At 40.2% G+C, this 25,345-nt stretch overlaps 1 protein-coding gene across 6 annotated transcripts in view; it reads right to left on the bottom strand.

Annotated features, from left to right (window-relative positions):
• EML5 (EMAP like 5) overlaps positions 1-25,056 on the bottom strand; it is a 261,963-nt gene extending 236,907 nt beyond the window's left edge. For all 6 annotated transcript variants that reach the window (XM_067556337.1, XM_067556341.1, XM_067556336.1 and 3 more), the window contains exon 1: positions 24,710-25,056. In XM_067556337.1, coding sequence (XP_067412438.1) covers positions 24,710-24,906 — 197 coding nt within the window. In that variant the 5' untranslated portion in view covers positions 24,907-25,056. The remainder of the gene's footprint in view (positions 1-24,709) is intronic.
• Between the last annotated feature and the right edge of the window lie 289 nt (positions 25,057-25,345).

Raw genomic sequence — 25,345 nt, 5'->3', positions numbered from 1 at the left:
AAGCCTCAGGAACAGGGAAATCCAACATCTCTTCTCTGAAGAAAGTATAGGCAATGTATTAAGTGAAATGATACACTGCTCTCACACAGACCATTAAATAATAAATACTTACTACTACAGTGATGCTGTGTATAAGATAGATAACCATTTGTACAATTGCATCAAATCTTGTACAAAGTATGTCATGCAAGTAGTATCAATGGAAAAGTTACAATCAAGTAGGTTAAATGCACGTATCATCTTTATAGCTAAAGTTATGAATATTGGTTATGTATTTGATCCCAAATGTATTTGTTCCTGGGTGACACCAACCAGATAGAATTTACATTAGAGCGAGACAGCTATGTATTGATGACCCATCAAGGACCCTTAAGCTCCCACAATGAGCCTTAGAAGAAAACTCATCCTGCCTGGATAGCTCTTCCTGCAGATTCCTCAGACTCTGAGGGGCCAGTGGCCACCCTATATGCTTCAATAAACTATGCAAGGACATGTGATGTTCTCATGTGACCCTGGACTCCATCTTGGGCCAGTAACTTTCCACAAATGGGTTGTGGGCTTTGTTTAAGCTAGTAAAAAACTATGCACATAGCAAAGTATATAAAAAGGCTCTTGAGATATCTCCATTTTGTCTTCATTTCCTGCTTCATTTCTCTGGACTGGATTTCTAACAAAGAAGCTTTGGACATGGACTGATGACCCCCAGTATATTTGGATAATTCCAGAGAGACTTTTGCAAGCTATCTATTAACCATTTATACTCTTCTTTTTATTATTAAAACCTTTAGTTTTAGTTACTAAAGGATTTGTAGCAGTGTGATTTTTGGGTAAGATATGAGTTATATATTGACCAGACTGAGTGGCTGATCCCTTGGGATTAGGAGGAGTCTATATCGGATGAAAATTGGTGAGACAGAAGTTTATGTTTTTTACTGGCTGGTATAGTCTAATGATAGAATAACTACCAGTTTGGGGTCAGTCTGCCTTATTTCTCAGGAGTGTGTCCTGAATTTGGCACTTTCGGATGTGACCCACTGACGCATGGTGACAACTACTATACTTCTGCTTCACAATAAGGAGTGAGTTTGGGCTTGGGGGATCACTCCAAAAATATTTCAGGTGAGCAGGACTGTCCCAGTCCGCCAAAAAGGTTGGTTTTGTCATCTCCCCTCTTCCTCCTGCTCTGGGGGTCTGCTTCTGGATGTCTCAAAGAATGGACTTCTAAGAAGATTAATACAGTTCTGAGATAGCTGGTTCCAGGGTCCCTCTTTACTTCATGGGGTCCACAATGGGAATCCCTAGGATGCTTCTACAGAGGTGGCAGCTGTGATGAGAGGATTGGACTGGAATCCATGGTGTTTGCTCTGTGTCCAAGACTCGCTATCCACCACTCCAGAGGAACAACATGACTGATAGCCACTGCAGCTAGCTGCAGTGGCTATTAGCATGGGCTCTATGGACTTAGGCATTATCTTACATCTGCTGCATGATCTGTCTTACATTAATTTCTTCACACAGAGATGAGGGACAGGGAGCTGCTTGCTGCTAGAACCAGATTTTCCAAATCTACCAGTTGAGGTGACCCCACCAAGACTGGGTTGCTGAATTGTTGCCAGTATCTTGCCCACTGCAGCCATCCTCAAATCCTGTCGAGAGCTTTCCTGTTCAAGGGAGGGCGACTGAACTACTGAAGGCAAAACTGCATTCAATCCACAAAAGGATTCTTCATTTAGACACATGAGAGAGACAAAGCAAGAGAACAGATCTACAGAACTTTTCTTTTGCCTTTGGCTATTATGACATAGCCTTCTCCCTGAGCAGACATAAGAGCACCAACTGTTGCAGCATGTCAGAAGGGAAGAAGAGCAGAGGGGATAAATCCCTCAAAAGGCAAATAAAGCTCTGAGACAAAAACTGACATTAAGATTGCCCAAGTTCTAGAGTCAAACTTGTAGTTAGAAATCTGGAATAAAAGTCTGAAACTTTCCACAGAAAAGTTCTGCAGCAGGGAAATGCAATTTAGCATTTCTGTGGAAGCAGAACAAAAAATAGCAGGAACTTCAGGGAACAGGGCATTCCACTGCTAGCAATGACTGACGTATGGTTCTGTCACTAAGCTGCAAATAGTAAGTACCATTGTAACATATCTGTGGACCTAAGCATGGTCCAGACATTTTTCTAAGATGAATGTATGAAAATTAAATTTCATATTTTCTTGATACAGAAGAATTTCTTTCCTCCTTTCTGGGCCAGCATTTCTGTGTTTTCCATTATTTTGAATAGAATGATGAGATGCACAACATGTGTTAGACAAATACTGTTAATGCCTGGTTTCTTGACAGCGGTATGAAAGCAGTATTTACTATGTTTGTTTACAAGTGGAAAAAGACCAGAGAAGCTTAATTAACTGAGATCCCCAAATTGTAATTAGGCTGAAAGTAGAAAGGGATTTTTAGGCAGGTTAATGTATACAGCTTTGAAGCTTCACTCCCACATTATAAAAAGGAAATAAATTAGCATTTGTTGTGTTTTCTTTTTTCCTTTTTGTCCTCAATTAAAGTAGACAGAATAATAGAGAGAAGCTGAAGACACAGATACTGTTTTAAAGAAGAGGTTTACTTAGCAACAAAATATCAGATGAAAATCTAAGAATGTATTCTTGTGACTGTGCTTCACAAAGCTGGGACACTAGAAAACACAGACTACAGTAGTGGAAGATAACAACAGCACCTTAGGTATCTTTTAATTAACAGTATAATTCAAATTTCAGAATTATTTTTGTATATTTAAGCATATAAAAACTTAATGAGAGAGTTTGTAAGAATTTTAGGCACCTTTCCCCCTTTTCTTTGGTTCGGGATCCACCACTTTTTCTCACTTGTCATTTGGAGTTTGGACACTTCCCCTGCCCCTCCTCAAGGAGGACTGTGGGGTTGGAGAAGTTGCAGACCATTTCTGCCACACCAGTGAGTCACTCTGTTTACAGGAAATGCCATAAGAATACAGAAAATATTCCTCTTCAAAGTCTAAGTGGGTTACCTCTGAGACTTATCTGTTTCTCACAAACCCAAGAACCAGGATCCCTAAGGAGACTACCCAATGCAGTATCTTTCATATGGTAATTCAGGGCACTGGTAATGGTACAGTTTGTGCTTTTAGAAACCCTTTCTAAAGTAAATGTATGCAACTTGAAGAAAATCAGAATAAACTGAATTGAAAAAACAAAACAATCACTTGAAAATTATATGTTGATTAGTTCCCAAGTCTCTCTCACTGCCCCTCCATATCCTACCTTACTACTTTAATAGGAGGAAAAAACTCAGCTAATTCATTGAGCAATCTAGAGATGAGATTAACATTTTACTAATTGTTTTTATATGGCAAAGTTTTGGGAACATTTAAAGTAACACTTTTACAGAAAAGCCTGGTCTACACACAAATTTGCACTTTAACTAAAGGTGCAGTGTTGCACTGATTTAGTTAAATCAGTTAAACTTGGTGTGTGAACACTCTTACATCAGTTTAAATCTTGAGAGCAAGTTAAACCTCCATAAACCAAGTTTAAACTAATGTCTGAGTGTCCACAAAGTTTAACTGATTTAAATCAATTAGAGCAAAATGACATACAAGGGTTTAGCTAAATAAGCCCTGAAAGCAGCCTCAGTTCTTTCAAAACTAAAATCTCAGGCAGGTTTATAAATGTTGACTTAGTATCCACATTATTTTGTAAACTCCAGAAACTGAAAATTTTCCAGATGCAGTAGTAATACTTCTGATGTGGCATTCTTCCTGGATGAAAGGAGAACATTCACTGGCTGGACTGCACACCCAAATTCAGAGATTCACTCTCCCAGGTTCTGCTTTATCAGCTGGAATTTGTCTGGTTCTTGACACTTCACAGGACCTTGTATTAGGTATTTGATGTTGGGTAACAGAGAGAGCACATAGGAACACCCTCCCCCATGTACATGAGAAGGTGTGACATCCCCCAGATGCAATCCGGATTCATCCATGAGGGAATGCTCATGATAGATCTATGGATGGTACAAGTTCAGAGACTGGTGGGGCCAACACCTCACCTCCTTCCTGCTTCTGGGACTTTTTAATTAGTTTGGGTAGCATCAAGAATCCATTGGTCTTTGTGACATTACCCAGGGTACCGTCTGAACGGTTGAACAGTTGTGTTCCCTCAATTCTTTAATCTGGGGTGCCTTTTTCACAACTTCACCATGAGAGCAACCACTCCTGGTCTTGTCCCCGCACAGCCTCCAGCATGTCAATCACCCCCAGCTATAGTGTATGAATGCTAGAGTTAGCCGGCCAGCCAGCCATGAATTATATTACAGAGCAACACCAGAAAAATTCCCAGTCCCAGACTTGTCCTCAGAAATGTGTGTCTTGTACTTCCAGGACAATACATGCTCATAGAAAGTCCATCATTTCATTAACAGAAAATGATATGTACAAATTTTCTTATCCCAAATGAAGTTCTATTCAACGATTTCAGTTAGTTAAAGAAAATGTTAGCCATGATTGTAGTCAGTTAGTTCACTTAGTGGAAACTGGGGGACCTATGCCTAATATTACAGTAAATTTAAATTTTGAACTGTAACTATTATCAAGCACAGAAAAGAATAAAAGGGACAACAAACATTTGCAGGATTATAATCTCCCTCATTTGTCAAGACATGAAAAACTCACTGTATTGTACTCTATATGTTTCTACTTCTGCATACAAGTTTGAGCCTCAAAGGCATGTTTTGTCCTTAATTTTTAACCAGGTGATTTTCCAAGCATAAATGCTTTCAAGTAAAAACATTATTTTGCAGATTCCTGGCTTTCAAAACTATCAAGTAGTTCACCTGAGGTGGAAGATCAAGGTCTTTTCTTTTAAAATAGACAGCCTTAGACATGCCTAAAATCTTCATTACCATGGTACATTTCTTCAAACCATACTGTCTGAAAGTATCTTTCAATGTTGACATACTTCATTCATTGCTCATTTTCTTTCTTCCTTTCCAAATTTACATTCAGGAAATATCCTTTCATCCAAGGTAATTTCTGTTACTATATTAATTTTTCTTTTAATCTAATTGTGAATCATATTAGATTCTGCAGTATTAGCATCTTGAGAAGGAATAGGGGGAATTATATAATTCTCTTTTGAATTTCTAAATAAATCATAGAGGATAGAGAGTCACAGTCTCCTCTCACACCAGTGAGAATTAGGAGCAATTATATCGATTTCACTGGAGTTACATTAGTGAACAGGAGATCAGAATCAGGCCCACAGTACAAGCAACAAAGCGAGTTAATTACATGAGCCTTTTATGTCTGGAGTCCTGCCAGAGGGCACCTCTGCTGCCAACTGGTGAACTACACTGCCTGGCCAGTTTGTATGGTTTCACAGAGTCTCTCTCTCTCTCTCTCACACGCACACAAACGCACACGCACGCGCACACGGTTGCTCTTTCGTCAAGGTGCATATTTATACTTTTCTTACATAGTAACACAGTAATGCAGGCTTACAGCAAGGGGATGCTTCCCTGCAGCCCTCACTCCTCAGCCCAGGCTCACCCGCTCTCTCTTTCTCAGCAGCCTGTTCCTCCCCATCACATCATGAACCCTGTGATTACCACCCACAGGCTCACAATTCCCCAACAGAAAGTGTATAATTGCCTCTAGCTGGGCCTGCAGCCTTCTTCAGGCTGCAGCAATGTCAGTGATCAGGTTGCTGCAGATAGTCCCATCACAAGCCCTCTCTTCAAATCCTTCTTAAGTCACAAGTGAAAAATTAGTTTTGTTATCTTAGTCATCAACACAAATACTGTGCCAAATTTTCAAATGTAGCCACTGATTTTGGGTTCCTTCATTTTGGGTGCAACATGTCCCTCATTGGACGGACGGACAGACCGGACGCACGCACGCGCACGCACGCACAAAAAAAGGTGCTCCCAAAATTAGTGACCACATTACAAAATGCTTTTTCTTTTGTCTATATCATCTAAAAGAAAGTCAAAATGATAAAATTAGCAGTCTAGGAACTAAGATGTGGGCAATCTGGCCTATCGTAAGAGCAGGAGTGATGCCTAGTGGGAGAGCAGATAGCAGTCATGGGGAAGTAATAGTCAGAACTAAAGTCAGAGATCAGATGCCAGAGCTAAAGGTCAAGCTAGAATCAGACCGAGAAATTGGAGCTGAAGGCCAGAGCTCGAGTTAGTGACCAAATGCCAGAGCCAAGGGTCAAGTCAGAGTCAAAACCAGAAATCAGAGCCAAAGGTCACAAGCAGAATCAGAAGCCATATGCCAAATCAAAGAATTAAGCCAGAGTCAGAATTGGAGTTAAGGATCTCACCCAGGTTACCTGGAGTCAGTGAAGGCAGGAGCAAGACTGGGACAGGGCCAGAAGGAAGGAAGGAGGGGGACTGAAACAAGGCAAGAGCAGATGCTAATACAGACATGGGCAAAATAATTTTAGCAGCCAGAACCCTGCTGCCTGTGGTATTAAGAACAGATCTGCTGATCCCCTCAGCCCACCAGGTGGTTTGGCCCATCAGACAGCTCAACTGAGGCCCAGCTGGGCTTGATTAAACTAGCAGGTAAGCAGGCTAGCTGCAGGCCCTTACTCTTGATACTGCTCAAAACAAGGTTGGGGGCTTGGAGAAGTTGGGGAGAATGTTAATGAGATTTGGAGGTGAGGCAAGCATAAAGTTTTCTGATTTAGTGGACTGTGCCTTCCTGCAGGCTAAGAAAGGCATGGGTATGAAGGGGTGCTGAGGCACCCCCTGTATTGCAAGTCTTGTAGACTATAAACTCCTCAGATTTAGGGTGACCATACATCCTGTTTTTGCCTGGACAGTCCCTTTTTTAAGCACTGTCCCAGCCATCCTGACTTTTTTGGCAAATGGTACTTTTGTCAAAAAAGTGGGATGCAGAAGAATGTGTAGGTGACAGGATTCAGACAGGGGACAGGCAGGGCTCGAGCGAGCAATGACGCCAGCCCCACAGGGACAGCAGGCAGTGCTTTGGCTAGGAGCAATGCCAGCCTCACATGCAGATGGAGGGGGGAGGGAGAGGCAGGGCTCAGGTGAGCAGCTGAGGCCATCCCTGCACAGGGTTGTGGGGCTCGGGCTAGCACCACTCAGTATCCTGTTTTCCCTTTAGGAAATATGGTCACACTACTCAGATTCATTCTCCACGTCCACAAAGCTATAGGGTAAATAACATGTAGGAGACAATCAGGGAAGAGAAGCCACTGAGATTATCTATAGCATTGACTTCATGTTTACTCTCTCATTTAGCATGTACAACTTCCACATGGGAGAACAGTTACTCCAGTTTGGTGCTACCTTCCTGTAGGGAGGAAAGTCTGAATGAGAAACACTTTTATTCTTAAAGAAGTGATACATATTCCCCTCAATAAAAAGATGAGAGATTGTAGACTGAACACTTTAAGGTGGTGCTTAGGCATCTTAGCTTGGCCGTCTGACAGTGACACAGGCATACATCTACCAAAAAAAGCACCCCAAAGAAGCAATAAAAGGGGAAAAACTACAAAGAAAATTGTGAGAACACTGAGTGGACTTCAGCCTTAATGCTTCTTCAGTGGTCAGAAGGAGCTCAAAGGCAGATGAGCCACTCCTATTTTTATATTTTTGGAACCCAACAGAAGGAGAGAGGATGGGTGGATGGGGGAGTGGTACCAGTAAACAATGTTTTCTAGAAAACACCATGCTTGTGCTCTAAAGGTGTTTTTATCTCAAGAGCAGAGATCCATTTGGGGAATTTCTCAAAGGCAGCGATGAAATTTTTAGGCTGACTATACAGAAGTATATTGCAGTTTTTAAGTGTGCACTAAATAAGTTATTTAAAACTTGAATTTGTTGTCAAATATAAAATTCCAAAGAATATGGATTAACAGTTAAACTTAAGGAAAAGAACTAGAACCTGATACAGTACTGAATAAAGTGAAAGTGCAGTTGCCACATAAAAATTCAGACTAGTTCTTCATACTTGCCCTTTATTTCTGTCTGAGGATTCTAGAAGAAAATTGAGCTTTAAGGTGACAGACTAGCTATGATAAATCTTCATGCAGTGCCCAGATACTCTCTGATGCCTTGTCTTGATCTAAGCTAAAGCATCATTCACCTCGCTTGTTCCTGCAGAATGACTGTAAGCAAAGAACGAGGATTAACACAGTTCTAAAAGTCAGGAGATTTATATAGTTGTCAGCTAACTACAATGTAAAATTAATCCGCTCATTCTGTGTGCGCACTGTCTTGATAAAAGAGTGACAACTCTTTACTCACTGTATCAGTCTAAATAGGAAGAAGGTTCATAATTTAAATGACAAGTTACATGAATGCTTTTAAAATACCTCCTTGTACTCACTTATCTTTTCCAATTTTCTGCTTAATTTTAGGAGAAGGATGAAAATATATCTTACTCAGTTTTTAATTTAAAAATTTAACTAAAAATACTTCATAGTTAACGAATCAACAGTATACCAGTTTAGTTTTACATACCCATACATATATAAATAATAAGCTAAATAAATGGAAAGTAGCATGATAAAGAAAGTTCTCATTCCTCTTGTCTGTTATGTCTTTTGGGGATGTGCCACATTGATACATAAACTTCACATCCCAACTCTGGCAAAATCAGAGCAGAGTATGCAATCAAATTAAGACAGTATTTATTAGAGATGAGAGCACACAATTATTTTATTATAAACTATGGATAAATTCTAAGCATAATTTTCAATCTCAATCACTTACACAATGCGTAAGTCTGACCCACTGCTGCAGTTCTGTATTTTATTTTACTTATTTATTTGCAGGTTAACTTAACAGAATTAACAAATTTTTCTATTGACATTAAACAGTTTGTATATAATTTTACTTCTACAAATATTCAAATGCTATGTACTGTGTATGAAGATAAAAATTTAAAAGTTCTCTTATTTAAGATACTAGTTACAACTAGGATTTTATGTATTCTATAATCTAAAAAGTTCCAAACAATGTCAAAGATGTAAGAATTTGAAGTTTTTCCTTCTTCTACGGAAAGTTTTGACTAAATTATTAAGGAAGCACTACTTGCGGTTCCATAGTCAAGTTTGAGTTGAGTTTTGTACTTGAAGCAGAGCTTCTACCACTTTCCTCTGTAAGAAAAAATACCACAGATTCTCCCCAAAAAGTTAGGACACCGACTCTTTGGGCACAGAATGATTTTTCCAAGAGTTTGAAAGTAATCCATTAGTTAGTTTTGAAGTTGCAACTGATTTAAAAATGGGACCTTTAAGAAATTTAACTCCCAGAATCAGAACATATTTTTGCCCCAAGTGGCTCAGTAACAAAACAAAACTTCTCATATGCTTAAAACTCAATGAAATCTGGTGCACAAAGAGCATTTGAATATTTGCAATGTTTTTTGTTGTTCTCTTTTTAAGGATTATTGGGGGAGGGAGTTGTCAGAACTCAAAAATTCTCCTTCAGTGGGGGCTAGTAACAATTTTCGTCGACAAGTAATTCCACATAGAACTGTCTTCTTTAAAAATAACTTCCTTCTTCCATTGTTCTCAACAGGTATTATTCTCCATGAGATTGAAAGCCATGGCTGCCCTTCACAAAGGTTCTGCCTGCCAAGATGGCTACCACTTTCTATTGTTTCCCCAAAAAGTGTGAAGTCAAACTATTCTCAGCTAAGATGATGGCCTCTGATAGTATAAGTAGCATACCATACGGGCAGCAGCTCTGGAGCTCCCACAGCTAGAGGAGGTTCCCAGAGGTAGGTCCGCTCTCCCCCATGCTGCTGGGAGCGATTAACACACAAGCCTACAGAGATCTGTCCTGCTCCAGTCCAGCCTGGACTAGCAGTCTCTGGCAGGGATGCTCCCAGCAGCACAGGGAGATTGGATTTCACAGTCCATGACTCATTTTTCACAGCTGTGAAATTGGAAGGGCCCTAATCATTGCTATGTAAAGCTATGTCTACCCTACAGCGTATGTTAGCAAAATTTATATTATGCAGGGATGTGAATATTCCACCTCCCTGAATGACATAAGTTACACCAACATAAGCACTTATGTGCACAGCATTACACCGGTGGGAGAGCTTCTCCCACTGACATAGCTTCTGCCACTCATGGAGGTGGTTTTTTTATGCAGAAAGGAGAGCTCTCTCCCATCGACATAAAACTTATCTTCATCAGATGTGCTGCATCCGTACAGCTGTGCCGCTGCAGTGTTGTATGTATAGACATGGCCTAAATGGTCAGTGACCTTTAGGTACCAACCTGAAATCAAATAACCTTGCTAATCTGATTACTAATGCAAAACACCATTTCAAACTTTAAATTTAAAGATGTTCTGTGAATCTCCTGCCACAAAGATGAAGTAAATATAACCATCAAGAAAGAGTTACAACCCAAATGAATGTATGCATTAACAAACTACATATTCATAAAAAGAAGAGGTTCCTAAGCACAACCCATGAATGTAGTGACCCAATGACTGTATGACAACAGACAACTTTGAGTCAAAATAAACTTGAAAGTGGTGTTTTCATATAATTTCATGAAAACGGGAAGGAGAGGAGATATACCTAAAGTTAGCACCCCCTTTACTCACGCCCTGCTCAAACACATATAGCACTCAGCCTAATATTGTCCATCTTTACAAGCAAGCTGCCACAAACAGTTAAGAACAAAAAAGCTAACACCAAAGAAACCTCAAGAAAACCAACTTAAGGACAACTTCCCTACACTTCAACATGATTGGAGAGAGGAAGTTACGTAAAATACTGGAAAGGGATTAGATTAAAAAACTCTTGTAATGATTTTATTTGGATAAGGAAACACTGCTGTTAAGATTAATAGTTTCTCCTATTAATCAAAAAATAATGAGACCATACATTCCTGCAGAGGAGACAAAGGCTAAACACTGGTAAACAAAGAAATAGTGGAATTTAATTGGATTTAAGAATCTTAATATTTGTTAATTGGCCTGTCTTGAGACAGCTCATTAAATGGCTTCTTCTGTGTAATGGATTTAATTTTTTTTTTTAATTATTGCATTGGATTTAGTTAAGATTGTTTACCTTGTCCATCTATAAATTGTCTGGTTATTAATAATGACCAAAAATCCACCTACCATTAAACAAATTTTTCTCCCCATTCACAAACAGTTTTGAATGATTTAATGTTATTGAATGATATATCAAAATTGGACTCTCAATGTTGGGAAATAAAATCTTCATCTCAATTTACCAAGAGAAAAGGGCCCCACCAAAGGCAGTTCACTCTCAGAGTTGTAATCTCTTGCTAAGAATGCTTCACAGAAAGGCATATAGAAGAGATTTTCACAGGAATAACCAATTTGTCATTTGTGGGGTTGTTTATTATTAAAAAAGGAAAACAAAACATTAAAGTAGTCATGGTGAATAATTGTGATTATTTTGCTTGGTCTTAATCATGGTATCCCCTAAATTATGTAAAAGAATCCCAGAGACTAAAATATTGGGAGTCACATGCATGAATTACAGGAGGGTCAATTAGTGGGGGATAATGCCCTGCTCTCCACCACCAGTTTTTTGCACATGCAAAAATCCAAATCTGAGCCTGTGTATGCTCTTGAATGTGAGGGGCTGTGTGGCCAGCCCAAGCCCATGTTGCATGACCCAGCGACTCCACCCTCCACTGCCATGTTGTTTTTCCCCTTCTCCCCCTCCCCACCCAGGCAGCAGAATGGAGTGGGAACTATGTAGTCTGACCTCTGACACACATGGCACCCTCTTCTGAGCAGAGAACGGTGCAGGGAGCCCTCTCCCCATGCCAAGGAGTCCAGGCCAACAGGTCCCGGCCATGACCTCAAAACATCCCAGCTCCCACCTGTACTTGGCAGGTATATGAAGTGCTCAAAATTTACTCCTGCTCCTCTTTCCCTCAACACTTACAGTGGTGAAGTTGCCAACAGTCACTACCTCCCTGCTGTAGCAGCAATCTGAGGAGTTTTTCTCCAGGTCCCACAGGTATCTTGACTAGGAGATGGGCAATCCTGCTTAATAATTAGAGCAGGCATCAGTAGCCAGAGCCCAGGGTCAAAACCAGCATCAGAGGCCAGAACCAAGGATCAGAGACCAAGTCAGAAATCGGAGCTGAACGTCAGAACTGGATTATCTGGAATGAGGTAAATCAGGGACAAAACTGGGTTCAAGAAAGGAGCAGGGCTGAGAACAAGCAGGCACAAACACTATTACAACCATAGGTGAATGCACTGAGTAACCACTCAGCTGCTGCAGCTGAGTTTAACAGCCCATCTGCTGACTCTTCCAATCAATCAATCAATCAGGCATTGTAGCCAGTTAGGCAGCCTGCTACAGTCCAGCTGAGCTCATTAGATTGCCTGGAAACTAGCTGTGCTGCAGACCCTGATAGCAGGGGGATAGGGGTTAGGACTGGGGTAAAAAGAGGACAGAGTATGGATAAATTGTTTTTTATTGTACATTTAATCCTAGTCTGAAAAATGTACTTCTCCCCCCATCCAAAAATAATTAAATTTGTACCACTGATGAATTGTCAATAAGAGAAACAATTGGTAGTAGATGGTCTATCACTTCTAATTTCCCTAGATTGAATATTTTAAATAATTTTTAATATAAAATTACTTGGCACCCAACAATTAAAAATTTACTTCTTTCCACCCCACAGTATATGTGGTATAACTATTATATGGTAATAGTCTCTTTAGGTTTCTTGTTTAGTTTTCATTATAGGTTTTTAATAACTTAAAAAAGGAAATTTCCAGATTTTCCTGTAGTGGCATCAGGAGAAAAAAAAATGAAAAAGCTAATTCTATAAAAATCAGTTTAGTTTACTCTAGAACTACAAACACTAACATAAATGTATGCTTATTGAGTGCGTCACTACAGGGCAGAGTTAAGACTGTTTGGATGCCTTAACGGTGCATTTCTGTACTTTAACAGGTCTGGCTTTATTTAAGTATAACCTTGACTCTAAATTTCCAGGATTTGTAACATTTGGTTTTGGGATAATTACTACATCCTTGTAATCACCGATATGTCCTCTCAACCGTAAGTTCTGTTTAAACAAATTTATTGTGAGATTTGAACTGGAAACCTTTTCCTAGTCCACAGCCTCACGCAAAATCAGGCAAAAGAATATTAACCAGCGTCTTTGACATCTGAGCTGTATTGCTCAGTTGCAACATCATACCATAGTATAGCTTCCTAGAAACAAGTTGTCAGATGCATAAAAATGAAAAGTATCTAGACTCCCAAATTTAGAAGGGCAGGGGGCGGGGGAACAAACAGAACTAGTTTCCTCATCTACCAACATGCACGTCCTATCATATCCCATTTCTCCCCTCTGCAGTCTCCTTCTCAGAGCTCCATTCTTATTGTCACATGCTTTTTGAAGAAAGGCATATTGTATACATCATGAGTAAAGCTTCAGTAAAATCTTGAGATTCCAGAGATTCTTACCCCATCCTTCTTAAAATGCAGGGTGAATGGAGGAGAGTGAAAAATATGTGCAAATTGAAATCGAACTGTAACAGATGATATACACAATCATTCTAATCAATTATGATATTATGGGCAGAATGCACTGACTGTGTAACCTTGACCAAGTCAAAACCTGTGTGGGCCTCAGTTTACTCTTCTATAAAATGGGGATACTACTTACCTACTTCATAAGGGTTGTGATGAAGTTTAATTCTTTGCAGAATGATTTAACTGAACTAGTGGTACAGCAGTAATCAGCAAGAATTAATATTTATAATCATAAATTAAAATGAGTGACCTTACACAAGAAAATACTTCTCCAGCCTGAGGTTCAATCAGTCCTTTGAATCTGGGTGTAGAGCCTTACCTTCCTACGAGCATTCTTCTGCCTCTAGCTCCTTAACACCCATTCTTATAGTTCCTCCCCAGAGTAAGATGGGAGGGAAAGGAAGTCAAAGTTAACTCCTTGATTACTGGGGATCGAGCAATGTCCTTACAATCTGATAAATCTTCAGATGAAAGCCATAATACCAGGTCTCAAGAGGCAGTTTGATGATAGGACCAGTAGCAGTTACTCTGATCCACTCAGGACACTGAAGCTCCTACGATCACTTGTCACATATTAAATGCCTTAGATACTGTTGACTAACTCAAATACACAGGGCTAAATTAAGGCAGAAGCCCTACAGGCCTGTTCCTAATGCCCCTGCTTCTTGTGTCAAGTGACTACCTCAGAATCTAAGCTTATATTTAAAAACAGTTCTAGTTATCATGGTTGTGAAGAAAAGCTTGAAAATATGACTGGAGTTACATCTGCCTGAGTCAGCAGACAACCTGACACAATAGAACTAAAAGTGTGTGACTGCATCATGCATCTCAATGAAGTATTAACTCCAAGAACCACTGCTCCAGGAGCCCAAACATCAGCTCAACGCCAACCCAAAAGTGAACTGTGTGTGTGGCAGGAGGACAATAGTGCACTGGGCCCAGCACACCACTCAAGCAGATACACCAGCAGCCTGGACGTAAGTCCTGGGGCTCCCTGCTGCTACTCTTCTGCTCCTGATGAGGAGAAAGGGACTTTCTGCTTGTGCTCCTGTCTCTCTAGGAAAAGAGTGGGGACCCTCCCCCACCATTCCAAGTGGGAGGAGGGATTATGGTGACAGAGCAAGGAAGTGAGAATAAAAAGGGAAGATTTGAAACAGGATTCTAATTAGCCAGCATCACAATATGACGTCTTGAGCAGAGATTACATAAGTACTTCCTGGGTACTACCAGTATCCTGCCATTTTGAAGAGAGGTGCTGACAATCTCTATCAATAATGAACCCAATACTTTCTTACAGGTTTTCACAAGTGAGGAAAGACATAGTTCCAAATGAAAGACTGCAAAAGAACATTTTCCAGCAATCCAGAAATTCAATGTGACACTCAGGCCAAACCCAACCACAGAAGTCTTCATTTGTTCCTTTGACATATGCCACTATAGGTGTAGTCAGCTTGGTTAGAATTTGAGATGTTTGATCTACAAAACAAGGAAATTTCTCACAACTCTATATGTCAATAAGAGGAGACAACTCTGATTAGTCAAGCTATCCATCACCCAGTATATCTTCATTTATTAAAATGTACAAAAACTACATAAACACTGCTTTTAGAATATATTTAGAACATAGTTATTGCTATGCAAAGCGATCAATGGTAGTGTAGAGTAAATACCATCTTAAATGTATATCTAGCAAACACAACTGAGAAATTCTTCTGGAAACATACTTATTTTCCTAAAGAAGAAATCCTGACTCTATAAGCAATACCACTTGTCAGTTAGCTCATTTATTCCTACCTCATCTTGACAATACTAGTCATATTCTACCAGCTATATCTTTCCAGTTACTTTAGAACAGATATAAACTCCCTCTTCTTGTTAGGATTCAGTTTTGGTAATCTTTTCTTCTTAGAGCATGAATATATTTGCACTTTTGAAGTCCAAGGGACATCACAGTATTAAGATATTATGTAAGCATACATTGGTGTTCAAACCAGCACTAAGAGCTAGATTAAAGCAACAACTTAAGTAAAGTTTGCATTGATTAAAAATTGCCAGCATATGATATAGATGGAAAAATGTAATTGGGAAAATTTATTTCCTGACTGGATATTTTATTTATAATATTTTAAAATACTTAATACATGGTATAAATTACAGGCAAAATTTAGGAGCCCAAGGAACATATGTTATGTTGTATTTCAATCTAATTCTAGAGACAACTTTCCATATTACAACAAGTTTGAGCTACAAATATCCTAAGACACATTCATGGAAGAATTTATGCTTATCTGATGATTGGTGTCCTTCATTCCAAAAACAGGCTTTCCTCTGTTTCTGTAGACTAAAAGACAGGCCCAGACCTGTTCATGGAGAATGCACTTGGATCTGTCCTTCTGGGGAAACATCCAGTGAAACTGCTTCCAAAGCTAAAAAACTGTTTCTCAAGAATAACCTAAATGATTTAAAATTACTGCTTACAACTTCCCTAATGCCAATTCTGTTGAGGACAAAAAAAGGAACCAAACCCTAGGGATGCACTGGCGCGCTTAGATATTTAGAGAAGTTAAATTGTCAGATAAGCACAAGTTTCTCTCTCCTTCATACCCAGGCTCACCTAACCAGTGAGATTTTAATGGCAGTATGGTGAGTCCTGAGACTAGTGTAGACTAAATAACACATTTCTAAATCTGGAAATTAACAGTAATTGACTGAGTAAAGTTCTAATATCCAATGAACCTGTTGCCAGAGAAACACAGAACTTTCAATTCAGGTAACGGAGGGGAGAATAAGAATCCCTATAGAATACAAGTACTATTGTGTCTATAAGATCCAACTTACGTAGTATAATTCTTACCAATAGCAACTCTAGTTGTGGTAAGCTTTTGGTTCTCTTCCCAAATGCTTTCTTTTATCAACAAATTGCCCAGGTAAGAGAACACATCCATTACCAGCCCTTATAAATACAGTTACTGCTATCAAATATTTTGTAAACATATGTGGTGCAAATGCTAGCCTAAAAAGCAACACAGATTTTGTTCTCTTGCTAGGAATTCAAAATACATCTTTGTGCTTGAGAAAATCCCCTGCTTCTGTGTAAGCCTGTAAGGTCCAGAGCACACACCAAGTTGCCTTCCTCTAGAAGAGATCAGAGTATCCCCCAAAATAGCACTTTCAACTTTTCCTTCACTAAGAAGAAACTGAGATCAGAATTTTAGGATGAGACAGAGTTCCTATTTTCTTTGGTATCTGAAATAAAAGTCCTTTCACTCTTCTATTGAGGTTCACATACCACACCTATCACTGTAACATCCACACATCTCTTTTCACACACATTTGATAGCAGGTTTTTTCACTATATGAATCAAGAGCATTCTCAAGAGGGGAAATTTGAAGGAAGTTTTGAGCAGCAAATTTAGTCATACTATTGGATAATCATGAGCACTCACATGATTGACGAACCAAGATGCCTTTGCAACACTTCATCCCTGCTGTCAGGCAGTGACAAACTGGATGATGCATTTTTGGCCCCACAGCCCCTTTCTCCTGCTACAAGCTGTCACTCTTCTCAGATAAGATTTTACAAGGTAGGAAAGAAAAAAGGTTAGCCTGCTACACAATCCCTAGTTTCTGTGCTTCAGCAAATCTTCCCTGTAGGGTGTCCTGGGTGGATCTTTTTTTTCCTATGATGTGTACACTGGGGGCTAGTCTACATTACAGACTTTTATCAACAAAATCAGCTTTTTGCACCAAAACAATGGTGGTGTACATACTACAATCTCCCCTCCTCCGCCAACCTAACTCCCCAGATTTTGTGATAAAATAAAACCACCTCGATGAAAGGCATAGAACTTTTTGCACCAAACTTTTAGCAACACAGCATCAGTGTAGACACTGAACTAGGTTATGTCACTGTAAATGACCTCCAGGAAATGTCCCACAATGCCCATCCTAACCATTCTGGCCATCAGTTTGAACTCTGTTGCCCTGCAGCCATCTGCCCCTCCCCCTTTAAAGTCCTGGGAATTTTTGAAATTCCATTTCCTCCTGCTTGATTGGCATGGAGAGCTCATATCACATCTTCCAGCTGATTATGGCAGCTACATGCACCAAACATTCTCCCTTGGAGCACACTGGAGCTTCTGGATCCGATCAGCATTTGAGGAGAGGAGGCTGTGCAATCCCAGCTCCACTCCAGCTGAAGGAACTTTGATATCTACAGTCATATTTTTCATGACATGGTGGAGAAGGGCTATGAACAGGACACACTGCAGTGCCGTGCAAAAATCAAGGAGCTGCAGCAGAGGTACCAAAAGGTTAGGGAGTCAAACTGTTGTTGTGGTGTAGTACCAAAGACCTGCTGCTTCTATATGGAGCTGGAAGCCATCCTCGGTGGCGACCCCACCTCTACCACCAAGAGACCCATGGATACCTCTGCAGGCCCAGAGACACCAGACAGCGGACTCACCCTACTGCTAAATCAATGATGTCCAAGATGTGAAGGTCTTTCAGAGGTATAGGGAGCTTTACTATGTGTCCACCAAGTCATGGGACAGATGCTTTCAAAAGAGAATTTGCTCAGACCAGCAAATCATCCAAGTAAGGAATAATATAGATATCCCCTGTCAGCTGCAGCCACCACTCTGATCATTTTGGTGAAAGTCTCAAAGTCAAGGCTGACTATTCACCTGACTTATCAAAAGGGGCCAGGATAGCTTTTAGTTTCTTGCCACAGGACTTGAGGAACTATTTTTTAGGTGATTGTGAAAACTGAACTGAGTCAAATACTTGCTATATGGATGTATTACAAGCCACAGTTGCTTTCAAATGAATTAAATTTCTCATGAATAATTAACAAAGGGAATTCAATAGACTATTATGGCATTATAATTCCAAACTCATCTGCCAGACAGGTCAACTCTAAAATGACTAATTTGAACAAATATCCTTTGGTCACTTCAAATCAGAAAACTGTACCATTAGTTTCAATACTGAATTATTTTTTCTTTTAAAATTCCTGTTTCTGGACTATAACACTAAATCAATCACAATTATGACTGATCACCTGCAGAAAAATTCTTTCGAACAAACTTAACCCTTTCACAGTTGTAACCTAGCGACATTGTAAAAATTTGGGCAAATTGCAAAGTAACCGATTCTCTCACTCTCACACACATACAGACAAAACTCTTAAAGAACCATAAAAAATTAAACTAAATTCTTATGCAAATACATTCTATTTTATTTTTCGATCATGCAAATTATAAAGTATGTCAATATAAGTGTGAAAGACTGAAAAACAAAAATTAATGTGATTCACTCAGAGAGCACAAGCATCTGAAGAACTGAAACATCAAGTTGTCAATATACAAATGATTCAAGACTGGCATTAACTTTTGTTTTATAACTCTTGGGCCATTACATATTATAATTAGTTCTTCATATTATGTAAATGTGTTGAGAATCCACAAGAGTTGTATTAGGGATTAAATTCCAAAATTCAGTTTTCCAATAATTAGAAGGGTTCACAAAGAATCACAGCATGTTAATACTAACACATTCAGGAAGGTAACAGTTGTTAAGAAAAAAAGGGACAACTCCCAAATTATTGACTTTTAAATGTTCAGTTAATTTTATGACAAAGGTATAATAAAAATCTAATTTTAACAGTTTAAAACAAAGAGCAAAATTTGACTTCATGCAAGCTATTATGAGGTTGTGTTTTATGCAAACTTATTCAGCTAACTTCTTTGGCATTATCTCCTCACACCTCACCCTTATGGCACTATAATCAAAATGTTAAATCAGCATTACAAAGCTGTCATGAAAATATACCAGGCCAGGTACAAAATCTACTTGATTATCCGTACTATGATGGTGACTAAGGTAATGAAATTCAACTGAAATTGTAGGGAAAATTCAGATAGGCAGAAATCTAAAGTAATTACCCAAATAGGAATTTGGCCAAACATGAAGGGTAATGCCCCTAAATTCCTGCACAAAATGACTGAGTGAGAATACCCCATAAAGACAAATATAACCTGAAATTGCATCTCAGAGGGTGTTCTCATTCCCCTCCTGAGTGCTTTAGAGTCTGTGACATGCAGAAGGAGGCCCATTCTCAGCTCCCCACCCAAAGGGGCAGGACTTCTCCAGATCCTGGATCACATGGGGGGGGGGGGCAAAAAGAGGGCTTGAGACCCTCCCAAAAGGGAAACCCAGAAACCAGTTCACATGACTGGGGTAGGGGGGTGTTCCAATCCCCGTAGATGGGCACATGGCCCCCAAATCCTGGCATATACATAGGGAGCAGGAGAGGGGCTCTGACACCTCCAGTGGGGAAAGGCCTCCTATATCCCAGCTCATATGCAGGGGTCAGAGAGGGGTAAGAAGCCCCTAGATTTATACACACAGGAGGGGAGAATGTGGGCTGACAAGTGCACCCCTGCCCCATTCTCCCTCAGTGCCTCTGCCACTCACCTTCACATCCCCTTCTCAGTGTCCCACACCTCTACTCCCCCTAATCCCCAAGCCACCCTCACCTGAGCCTCCAACCTCTCTCTCCTCCCCTATTACCCATTCTAATTTATTCCCCTCCCCAGATTTCTCCTCCCCTCACTACAGCTCCAAAGTTCTCTCCCTCAACTCCCCCAAACCTCCATCCTCTAATACCACTCCCCTCCCAGGAAACGTTTACATATCTAATTTTCTTCTCCAAAGACTTTGATTACATTCCCCACAAAACAAAATGGCCGCCCATGACTCTCAAACTGCAGCAACCTCCAACCACTCAGTCCCAAACTCCTTCGGTTTTAGGTGGGGGTTTGAGTGGGGGTAAATTTATCCTTAGTTATGATAACTGAACCCATCAATCTCAACAAGGTTAATGTTTCATCCAGTCATTATCACCTCTCAGTTTAACAGTACAAGGCAGCAGAACTAAAGTGTTTTTGCGGGGGCCTGTAACTCCGAAACCCCTCTGTCAAGTGACCCCAAATTTGGATCATTAACACTACTGCATGCAAGGCGCACCAAATTTCAAAGCAATCCAAATAACCATTTGGACTTTAGAGATCTTACAAGAGCCAAGTTTTAAAGCATATAAAATGGCGGGAATGGAAACCCTCAACTGTTTTTCTGCATTGACATATGTGCACTGTAATGTACATTTTCTTAACTACCATTCTCAATTTGACTCCTCCAAAGATTTAGTGGGAGCCATACACTACTTTGGGTAAATCTCGATAGATTGAGACCATTTTGATCCCCATCAGATCAATAATTTGATTTTTAGCTCCATGCAAAGAAAACCAACTTAGAAACTCTTTGAAAAATGACTATTTTGGGAGGGAGGCACATATTATACATATATATATAAAATCAGGAGACCCTGACTCAAATGACCCCAAAGTTGTGTCACTGGCCTTCCTGAACCACACCAAACTTCAAAGGAATCCAACTAAGCATGTCAATTTTAGAGGATTTAGAAAGGCTGACCTTTAAACAGAAGTAGTGACACAACTTTAACTATAGTGGCACTGCTGCACTACTCTAATAAAGAATGAGATAGAATATAATACTGAAAATATTATAATATGCATTAATGATATACCCTCACCTGGAATACTGTGTTCACTTCTGGTTATTGACTCTCAGAAGATACATAGCAAAAATAAAGAGAGTCCAAAGACGAAGAACAAAAGTGATTAGAGGCATGAAAGCCTCTTTTATGAAGAGAAATTGAGAAGACTGGGACTGTTCATTTTAGAGAGGAGACAAATAAGGGAAGGGACATGATGGAGGTATACAAAATAATTAATGATATCAGAGAAAGTAATTTGAGTGATCCTAATTACTCTCTCATATAACAAAAACAAAAGTATATTCAATTAAATTGGAAGGCAATGAACAGATAAAAAGAAAACTTTTTTCTCTCTCAATACATAATTAACCTGTGGGACTCATTCCCATAGGTAAAACTGAGGCCAAGGGTTTACCAGGATTAAAAATAAGATTAGATATTTTATATGGCTAATGAGAACATCTATCTATGTTAGAATTAAAAAGGTTTGTGTGTTTTATTTTAAATAAGAGGTTCAAATCTTGGACTTGACACCAGAAGCTAACCACTAACTGATGGTATTAGGAAGAAACTTTCTGTCTACTATGGATAGGTTATTCTCTAGTTGTCCACTAAAGAAGTTTCCCAAGCATTTAGTACTGATCATTATAAGAGACAGGATACTGGATTAGTCTAGAGGAACCCACTGGTCTGATCTGGTATGGCAAGTCCTGTCTTCCTGAGTACTGCTTAATGTGAGGATGCCATTCAAAACATGCAATATCTGTGCAGAAGAACCGCAATGATCTATCCACTTCATATTATGGGACCTAGTGGTCAAAAGTTTTTAATGCAACTTAAACTTAGCAGATGTAGATAAGTATGCACTCTGGTTTGATTTTTAAAAAATACATTACAAAATTTAAAACCTCATACCTGCCTTTACAACTGAGATCTCATGTATGCATATAGATATAGCAATTCTACAGTTTTCTTTCTGCAGAGATTGTAAGAAAGAGCATCACAATATTCAGCAAATGTATTTTATCAAATCAAACTGAAAATTTGCTCATACAGTATACTGAAAACGTGCTACCTCTAGAGAGAAAATAAAGCAGCTATAATGATTATTCTGCTATATTATCCCACCTTCAATGACATTCTCAAACATTTCTTATAGCTAACTTATTTGAGAATGAAAAACATTTAATTTAATATCTCAGGTGATGAGATACTAAAAGTCAGATATCTTTAAGACCTAATTCCCTCAGTAACTAAAGTTAAATTATGAAAAGTAATAGATGATAAAATTTAAAAAGCTTCCAAGTTTGTTTTTAGGAGAAAGTAGAAAGTAACCCCATTAATCATAACAAAATTGATGGTATCATTGGAAATAATCATTCTACTATTAAGATGAATGTTCACTACATCTTCAAGTGTTCTAACAGTTCTATATAGTCTTTTAAAGTTTGACAGGCATACATAATTTTATAAAATTGAAAACACTCCACAAGGGTTTCCTCAGTGAACAGATAAAGAATCAAATCATCATAAGAGCAATACATTATAAAGTACAAGAACTTCCTGTATGCTTGATTATATAGAAGCCAAAACATATTTACTAACAGTCAGGCAAGTCACTAAAGTTTTCCCCTCTGCAGATGTTCTGCTCTTTGGTATATTTTGAACAATAATCCCAAATTAGCACTCTATACAAAAAATCACAGAGACCAAAGAAATTTCACAATTGGAAGCCATGAATAACTTCTTTCCTATGGCCCAATCCTATCAGCGCTTCTACCAGGTGCAATGCTGTGAAGTAGCCCCATTGAAATCAACAGGGATACTTCATGATAGCAAGTACTACACCAATGGGAATTATTCATGTCAGTGAGCATTATGTAGTAAATCTTTGCAGGATTGGGCTCTTGATTAGTATGAGCTGTGCTCAAAAGAAGCAAAGGCTCATGGGAGCTATGCTGAAGGATTTTTCACAATGCCCCCTTGCCAGAGGAGATAATGACAATTCTTGAGGCCCTCTTTTGTTTCAGATTAAGAAGAAATTGTCAATAAAGAGTGAAAAAACCATAGAACAAATAGATAATTCACACATCTGATTCAGCTCGTTTGACTCATACAAACACTACAGCATTACATGAGCTACCTAATTTTTTTTCTCATTTTGAGCGTCAAGTAGGAATTAATTTGGGCACAGAATGGTCTGTAAGGGAAGCTCATACCCGTATTTAAAATCTTCAAAAGTTTTTAAAACTCCTAAACAGAATTTTAAAATGCAAAATAAAAACAGAAATATTTGTGGCCATTTTGGTCCAGATTTCTAGAATGTATTAAACCCTGAATGAAAGAGGCAGCATCCATTTTACTGTCTATGTGCAATGCTAGTTAATATATTTGTCCAGCACATACAAAAGATATGCCAAGTGCTTTCCAGCATCATAAGCAATTCACAGAATACAATGTGTATTTACAAGATTACTGGTTACTGCAAACTGTTCTCTAAATAAAAACAGCAGTCAAAGAACAATATTTAAAATCCATGCACAATGAGGCCTACTGAGAGACAGGATTGCTGACTCAGGTTCATATCTGCCCTTTATACACTTCAAAATACTGCCACTCACCTTCCAATACTACCTTGGAATCCAAAAGCCTGTTAAGATTGATGTGATGTATTTAGAAAATAACTCCCTGTCCATAACATCTACTCTGCTTCTGCACCACTGGTGTTTAATCTTTTTGATTAACTTCAGCACCTGATAAGACTCACCATTTAGCCTATTACAATTAGACAGATCTATAGAATAAATTTCAAATCTGCAAGAATGTATGACATTACAGAATTATCTTCAAAGTTGCAGAAGCTGCAGACGTGTCTACTCTAATTGCTGTATTTTAAATGTGGGCCAAAGGTCTACCTGCTGCAGATTAACCTCCTCCTGAGTTGAATGATTTTGGAATGCACATCAGATTACTACTTCCTCCTTTCCCAGCCTTTTGACTCTCACACACAGATGGGAACCAAGCAACGGTCGAGACACATCATTTTATACTGGCAAAATACTGACATACAGCCATGAATACAAATTTCAGCACCAAGCACCTGAGGAAAGCAGGCAGCGAACCACACGATCCAAAAGCCTTTTCTATGGGGATTTCTATTCTTGCTGCTATACAAGGCAAACTAAATTGTAAGGGGGGGGGGGAAGGAGGATTAAAGCCACACGGTCACTGCCATATTCAGATTCTTTCCAATATTCTGCCTGTGAAAGGAAGGGGTCTCCGGGGGATGGTGATCCTGGCATGGGACATGACACAGTCCGGTATCCCAAGTACAATTTCTACCGGGGTTTGGTTTCTGGGGCTCGGGCTCTCGGATACCCGGGGATGTCCCGGCGCCCCAGGCAAGGGGCTTCGCCGGGTGCTCCCGCGGCCGAAGATGGGGGCGGTAGGCGAGAGTGGGTGTTGCAGAAGGACGTCCCGGTGCTCAGGAGGGCTTTCGGCCGGGGCTGCGGCGACTCTGGGGCAAGGGCTCCGGGAAGGGCGTGAGGGTCTCGGTACCTGATGATGTCGTCCTGGTGCCCCAGGTAGAATTTTTGCCGGTGCTCCCGGGGGCTGTAGACCACGCCGACCCCTGCCACGAAGTAGACGATCTCCTTGGCCGCCGTGTAGTAGAGGTTGTTGCGGCACTGGTGACCCCGGTAGCCATAGACCCACTCCAGTCGTAGGTGGCAGTTCGGGGCGCTTCGGTCAGCCATGTCCCCGCGCCGCAGCCCCAGAGGAGAGGGGGTCAGTTCCCGCGCTCCCCCGCCCCCCCTCCGGGCTCGGTGTCTCCCTCTCTAATCCCTGACCGCCGACATGGATGCCCACCGCCGCCTCCTCCTCCTCCTCACAGAGGGCGCCGCCGAAGGAGCTGGGCTGGTCTCCTCACGCCAGACATGGCTGCACTGAGACACCGCCCGGAACGGTTAGCGCCAGAAACGGCTTCCCCTGAGAACAGGCTGTTGCGCTGTACTGCGCATGCCCGAGCCGCGTGAGCCTGGCGCCGCCTGCTGAAAGCGCAGCCCCCGCGCTGCTCTTCTCTGCCGCCAGAGTCCGCTCCCAAGGAGGGCAGACAGAGACACCGACAGGAGAGAGCAGGGGGCAATACGTGGTCAGGGGAGGGGGAAAACGGCTGGAGGGGCACAGGGACAAAGT

This window comes from Emydura macquarii, unplaced genomic scaffold (assembly GCF_026122565.2).
Source record: "Emydura macquarii macquarii isolate MOO-44397 ecotype Brisbane River unplaced genomic scaffold, CSIRO-AGI_Emac_v2 contig_1713, whole genome shotgun sequence".
Taxonomy (NCBI): Eukaryota; Metazoa; Chordata; order Testudines; family Chelidae; genus Emydura; species Emydura macquarii.
The sequence above is the reverse complement of the archived record's forward strand: the minus strand, read 5'-3'. Positions and strand labels throughout refer to the sequence as shown.